The 6,843-nt window shown below is 36.2% G+C and overlaps 1 protein-coding gene across 2 annotated transcripts; it reads left to right on the plus strand.

Moving 5' to 3' along the window:
* The first annotated feature begins 210 nt into the window (after positions 1–210).
* LOC132303170 (psbP domain-containing protein 2, chloroplastic-like) lies at positions 211–6,523 on the plus strand. 2 transcript variants are annotated; one of them, XR_009481104.1, is made up of 4 exons: positions 211–716; positions 821–976; positions 3,792–4,120; positions 6,157–6,523. XR_009481104.1 is itself a non-coding variant. In XM_059800321.1 (4 exons), exons 1-3 carry the CDS (start codon positions 402–404, stop codon positions 4,050–4,052), a joined length of 732 nt encoding a protein of 243 aa, XP_059656304.1. In that variant the 5' UTR covers positions 212–401; the 3' UTR covers positions 4,053–4,063; positions 6,157–6,523. The 2 variants fall into 2 exon arrangements, 1 of the variants encoding a protein (XP_059656304.1); XM_059800321.1 differs by having other exon boundaries at positions 212–716; positions 3,792–4,063.
* The last annotated feature ends 320 nt before the right edge of the window (positions 6,524–6,843 follow it).

The raw sequence follows: 6,843 nt of genomic DNA on the forward strand, positions 1-6,843 counted from the left end.
TTAATATATTACATATTATGATATGAAAAGACTATTTTTATTTTTGGTCTAAAGTCTCTTGTTACATAGCCGCCCCTGGAATTGTGTCAAAGTCCCGAGTGACATTGAGCTGCCCCTAGTATTGCGTTAGTAAATAAGTCAGTAAATAAATCATTAAATGGGTTACTAACTCGTTTAATAAATAGATGGGTTCAGCATTGAGGTACAGGCATAAATATTGAACGAGAAAATCTTCGATCATGACAAACACGAATTGCCATGATTAGTTTAAGAATTACAGTATGTACCCAAGTGTTGCGTTAGTTCATTTGGTGCAGTGGTTTCGTCAGTACTCAGTAGTAATAGACGAAGGATAATAGAAGTAAGTGATATTGCTGAATTTGGATTTGGTTTTTTGAGCAATGGTTTTTGCTGGTGTTTGCTTTGCACCCTTAAATCCCCTCCTCTTATCACCACGAAGACCAAAACCATCAACCTCCAACTCTTTTTCTTCTCGCAATCCCAAAAAAATTACCAACATAAATAAAAGCCCTAACAATCAAATCCCATCAATTAATTGTTTGAGCAAGAGAAAGCTCAACCTCTCCATTGTTGCCCTAATCTTATCTGTCCATTTACCCGCCATTTCTAAAGCCACTTCTGAAGAGTTAAAGCTTCAACGATACATAGATTCCAATGTGGGTTTCACTCTCCTCATACCATCGTCTTGGATTAAGGTCTGTCTATGACTCTATATATAATCTTCAAATCAAATTATTATTATTTTTTTTACACTGTGTCAGTGAAAAATGAATACTGTGGTTAAGGTTTGTGTTTGTAGGTTGATAAAGCAGGGGCGACCGTTCTGTTCGAGGAGGCAAACAAGGGGGCTAACAATGTAGGGGTTGTGGTCAACCCAGTTCGTCTTACAAACCTCGGAGAATTCGGTACTCCTAGATTTGTTGCGGACAAGCTTATTGAGGCTGAAAAGCGCAAGGTAAACTTTTTGGAGTAATTATGTTTGTTGGGTAGTATTTAGAATTTATACACACATATATTGTTGATGATCGAATTTGGTTGTGCCTAAATGATTACATAGTTTAACCACACTGAATTCAATTTTTATTTTTTTCCTTGTTCCACTGAATACAATTGCTAATGTGTCTGTCATAAGTTCCAGTTCTCTCTCTGTGTCGAGCAGCAATTGACCTCATCAAAAACTTTAGCTGCCATTCTATAATTTTTGGAAGTTATGTCTCTTCCTTGGAATAGAGATTTACAATGATCTGATATCGGAACTCCTTACTTTGAAACCTTCCGTTGGCTTTTTAAGTCCGCTGTCAAATCCCAGGGCTCAACCCTGGACAGGCGGTGGAAACTACCAAGCTGGAGTGTGGTAGGGCAGAGGGAATATCTGGTGGAGCGGTGAAATGTGTAGAGATCAGAAAGAACACCAACGGCGATAGCACTCTGGGCCGACAATGACACTGAGAGACGAAAGCTAGGGGAGTGAATGAGATTAGATACCCCAGTAGTCTGCTTGTACTTGATCCATTATTTCATCTCTAGCTGGAGTTTTCTCTTGCTCTTCATAGATAATATTATCAACTGTTGGCGTTTTAAATTGAATTTCTGTCTTATCATGAGCAGTTCCTATATATTTTCAGTATGTCGATTATTTCTACTCATCTTTTTCACATTCTGTTTTCAGTATGTCAATTACCTTAATTACTTCCTTTTGTCATATGTAACAATAGATTCTTGTCTTTTGGTTTGTTTATGAATAAGTGTTATATTTGAAGCATCTCTACTTACAAAAAATATATATTTGAAGCATCTCTGTGTTTTATCGCTTCCTCTTGTTTCTTAAAGAGGTCAATTGCTGCATGTGCCTTTATTTCTGTCCTTTCCAAGGCTAGCCATTTGATTGTTGTTACATGTGAATTGAATTATCAACAATGACCTCAGTTAAATGACTTCATAATGTTTGTTTTTAGAATCTATCAGCCAATAAAATTCGGCCGTATAACATTTTTAAGGGAAAAGACACTGATTTAAGACTGACAAGCCCATTTTATTTACATGTTTAATTTGTTCTTCTTCGTCATTCAAAATCCTCAAGCTAACTTTTGGAGAGCTTTTCATCTCATAGTCTAACCTAGACGTCCATGCGCCTGTTTCTCCCCCACTTCCCCATCCATCACTTATTCTCTTTTCCTGCCATCTGCAGCCACTGAACTACCATCCGCAACAGACTTTCTCTACCATACAATTGCCTTCGCTGGACAACTCAGAAGTCCTCTCCTCCCTTTCTTCACTGCTTGTTCCTCCAAATTTAACCCACTTTTAATCCTATTTATTAAACCGACCTCCTTGGTTATCTGTTAATCTGCTGGTGACTTAAATAGCTTTATGCACTTACATTTAGCAAACACACATGCAATTATTGTTATATTTGTAGCATATACTCCATGTAATTATGTGTATACTTTATTGGACTTTTCTCAAGTTGCTTTGGAAGTTTCGACTCTTTTGACATGCTAAACATCTTATTCACTTGCATTCATCATGTATATTCATCTGTCTGAATAGCATTCACAAACTGGTGCTATCAGTTCATTGCTTTCAGAGCTGTCATTTCAAGGAATATTAGAAAAATATATTTATAAAAACCTCAGTTCTTGTAAAATTGCAAGTAGTGTTTGCAGAGTTGTTTGTGTTTGTGACTTATGTTAATTAGTTATCAAAATTTTGATTTAGAAGTATTTGTTTCTGCAAAACGAGGTGACCAAGTTCACTAAGATCCCGCAAGCGACACCCCATCTACCACCGGCAATCATATTACATTGTTCTAGTCCCACTTAAAGTAGGGTACTGGGAGGGGAGGACTTATGACAGACTTAACCACTGGTATTACATAAAGTGGCCGTTGTGTGGCTTGCAACTTGTGCTTGTGGCTGCTCGGCGCTGCTGCTTAAGCGTTTTACCTTTGAACTAGACGATGAAGAAAACACTTTTTCCTATTAAGAGATGCTCTAGAATTCATTTTAAACGAGTATGATCAAGGCAATGTATGTGGGATGTATTACTTGGATTTTGATTAATTTAGGAGTATAAAACAAGTAATGGTTCAGCTTGATACTAGGAGATGCACAATATTATCATTTTGTTTCCTTACTATGACTTTTCCCATGTATTTTCCACAGAGTTAGAATAGTGATGAATGCAGTTCCGAGAATTTCTAGAATATCATATCTATTAAATGGTTCAAAGATGGGTGTCGGTTCTAAGCCCTTTCAAACTTTCTTTAAGGTATTCTAGTCCCAATAAAAGACATTTTACTTCTACGACCACTATTTAACACATCCAAAAGTGAACCAAGTCAACTTGGCTCAACCAAGTTAATTAATATATTAATCTCAAGTTCCACGTAGTCTAACTTACCTCGTCCTAGTGAGTGCTAATTAAGTCAATCATGACTGTTGATTTCACATCACCTCACAATCTCCATGCATTTTCTTGTTGCCTTCAATTTGATCTCATGCAAATTAACTGGATCAACACGACTAACAATCCCAGTCTGATACAAGCCAAAGCAAAATGATTTGACCAATTGTGACGCATATTTTGATCACAGAAATTGGCAGAATATTGATTCTAAGTCCTAATAATGTGCTCAGATATTTGATTGTACTGTTGATTGCCATACAGCACCGAATTAAGCTTGCTGCAACTGCTTTTGATTGTATCAATTTCTTTTGTATGTAATGTTTCAAAGCTGTTTTATGTTATTATGTACTGCTGTTGTATAGGAAAGTACAAAGGATGCTGAGGTGATTGCATTTACTGAGAGATCAGGCCAGGGAGGCCTACAAGTGTACGAGTTTGAGTACAAAGTTGATAGCACCAGAGGAGGAATGAAGAGAATTTTTTCGGCTGCATTTGTGTCTTCTAAGAAGCTCTACCTCCTAAATATCACTCACTCTGACAAACCAGAGTCTCCTCTTGACACCGATAAAAGAATGATGTTGGAAAAAGTTCTTCATTCTTTTGATGCTGCACCTTTAACATGAGAAACGTCAAGGTAAAAACTTTTATTGGACGATTTCATGTTAGATCCACTCAATGCTCAAAGCCACAGGTATTGCTAATCATTAATCATCTGTCTAATCTATTGGGTGATTATTACACAAGGCTAGACAGGTCTCTTAAGACTCTTATTTATGTCCAAACCAGTAACAAGTTATAATTTCCTTTTATATGTTATGGTTTTTGTTAACTTTTGAGGGAATTAAAACCCTCATCTTGAGGATGCATAAAGTCCTTTTCCCAACTTATATTCCATAAAAATGAAATCTTGTCTTCTAAGGAGACATTAAGTTTTAACATTTGGAAAAATAGTAAGAGGGAAGAGAAGAAAAGAGAGCATGAAAAGCTTGGGGAATAGAAGAAAGGAGAGCATGAAAAGCTTAGGGAAGAGAGAGAGAGAGAGAGAGAGAGAGAGAGAGAGAGAGAGAGAGAATGCATGACCAACACAGAATGTGAGGGAGAGACAGTTGATAGAGATTGTTTTTGTTGACAACTCTCATAAGTTATGAATTCTTTGTCTTCCTCTTCCTACAAGCTTCTTTTTCGTCGTATCCTTTTTTTTCTTTTCACACTTTTCATGTGTTATGATTTGAACTTTCTCTGTGGTTTCCTCCTTTTCATTTTTATATACTCTGAATTAGGGTTGATCATAAGAATGGGTTGTTGAAAACCAAAGGGCCTCTAGTCCAATGGTATAACCTCCCCATCCTCAAAGAGGAAGGGAAGGGTTCAAGTGCCGCCGTGTGCAGTGTGTGTTAGTACTTACCTGATATAAAAATAAATAAATAAAAAAGAAAAAAAAAGAAAAAGAAAAAAAAGAATTGGTTGTTGAATGTTTATAACTGTTTTGGTAGAGTATCATAACAACAGAAGGGAGAAATTGGGTCTGCCTTCCACGTTTTAACCACTCATGCAGTGGGACATTGTATATCCTAGTTCTTCGTTGAGCTAGTGCAGTTTCTTGTTTAATTTACTTCAATCTGATATTGGTAAATTTCCATATGTATTTACTTATGTTTCAAGAGATAATGGCATTTTTGTAGTTTTACCTTCTTTAGAGATGGGTTGTAGTGGTGGTTCCTTGCCTCCTAGGTCTTACTAAAGGTCTAGATATGTTATAGGATTCCGAAATTTTCTCTCTTTTGGTTTTTTTTTTTTAAAATGGTATCTAAATCATCCGTCATTTATTTTCAGATTGGTTTGTGGCTAGTTTACAAGTACTAACTTGGAAATTTTTGGAAAAGTATTGTTGAGTTGTGAGGTGAAATTTAAGTTGTACAAATTTGGCTGTATTTTAAAATTTGGACAAGTACAACCCTTGAAAGAACTATAATGTGGTACAAGAATTTATGAAATGTGAACCGTTAGAAGGTGCCCTTCAAAAGAGTATAAGAATTTTAATCTAGGTAAATGTCTTGAAAAAGAGTAAGAAAGGGACTTTATGTATGTCCAAGATCTGGTTTTAGATTACCGAGTAATTAAAGTAAAATTTTAATGTTTTTATCTGGTTATCACATTAATAGAATGCTGGTGTTCGTGATTGTAGTGATCTCATTTGTTTTAAAGGGGTAGTAGGGTATTGAATGGATTGTCAGCTAGAATAAAAAAGGCACATTCAGTCCATCATAATTCCATTTTTTTTTTTCATATTGTTTTGGGGGTATAAAATTTTCTTTACTAGAATGGATTAATCACCAAACTGAATGATTTATTTATTAACTTTTTACCTTTTCTTCTTAATTGGTCCTCACACACACATGTTTCCACCGATGCTCGAACCCTGACCTTCCTTTAGGAAATAGGGGCTTGGTACCACTAGGCCACTGGCTTGTTGGTATTAACTTTTTACCTCTTTAGCATGTAATTCTAGGATGTGCGTTGAAGCTATCAATTATCTTGTGGGCTTTTTAGTGTGGAAGCCTGGATCTTTCTAAGTGCAAGGGGGAAATATGCCACAACTCATGCACATTGGCCATGACAATGTGAATAACAGTAGTTATTATCAGTGCAAAGATACGAGTCATTTATTGGCTTCTGTTCAAAAATATAATTTTAGCATCTGAACTTACCAAATCATCTTATTTACAGGTGGCAACGCTCGAGCACTATATATGATCTTCATGGAGTCTGAATGGTAAAGAATTATCCTACAATCGTTTTCTCAAGATTAAGGGTATTGATACGAGGATACCATATCTCTTCAGCATTACAGTCTTTATCTCTCTTCAACATTCATATTTTTTTATCAGTAGGGAAATGGTAATTACCCAAATAAGGTAGAAAAGTCGATTTATTTACTGATTTTAATCCAATTTAAAATAATTCAAAAGTGTCCATTTGGTGGGCTCCTCTTTGATGTTTGTAATTGTATTGGTGATGCACATTATAGTTATTAGTCTCCTGTGGATGCAATTGACTGGGATCTTATCTATTGATGTGTAATGATTGTGGCATTGCCGATAATCTCCAGATTTTCGTGGTAGTGGATCGATTCTATTACTTTTTGTCATATTTCTATACAAGGTTGATATTTATGGGCTACACCTATGAAAATTCAAAAACAGCATAAACTGGGCAGCAGAACACTAATCTTTTTACTAGTGAAAACTGTTAATGTTAGTTGGGGAGCTGACAGTCCACTTGTTGCATGTTGTTGAATTTCTTTATTTATTTTCCTTTTTTTTTTGGGGGGGGGGGGGGGGGGGGGGGGGGGGGGGGTGGGGGGTGGGGGTGTATATAGTTACGGACTGAAGTCTACAATTGCTATTTTAATAC

This window comes from Cornus florida, unplaced genomic scaffold, assembly GCF_030987335.1.
Source record: "Cornus florida cultivar Cherokee Brave unplaced genomic scaffold, ASM3098733v1 CherokeeBrave_3.0.0_Hap2_Chr04, whole genome shotgun sequence".
In the NCBI taxonomy this organism is placed as follows: Eukaryota; Viridiplantae; Streptophyta; class Magnoliopsida; order Cornales; family Cornaceae; genus Cornus; species Cornus florida.

Excerpts from the sequence above, each read along its gene's own strand:
- LOC132303170 (XM_059800321.1), top strand. The coding sequence starts at position 402 with ATGGTTTTTGCTGGTGTTTGCTTTGCACCCTTAAATCCCCTCCTCTTA. Across the intron at positions 717-820 it reads TACCATCGTCTTGGATTAAG|GTTGATAAAGCAGGGGCGAC; the intron begins GTCTGTCTATGA and ends TTGTGTTTGTAG. Across the intron at positions 977-3,791 it reads TTGAGGCTGAAAAGCGCAAG|GAAAGTACAAAGGATGCTGA; the intron begins GTAAACTTTTTG and ends GCTGTTGTATAG.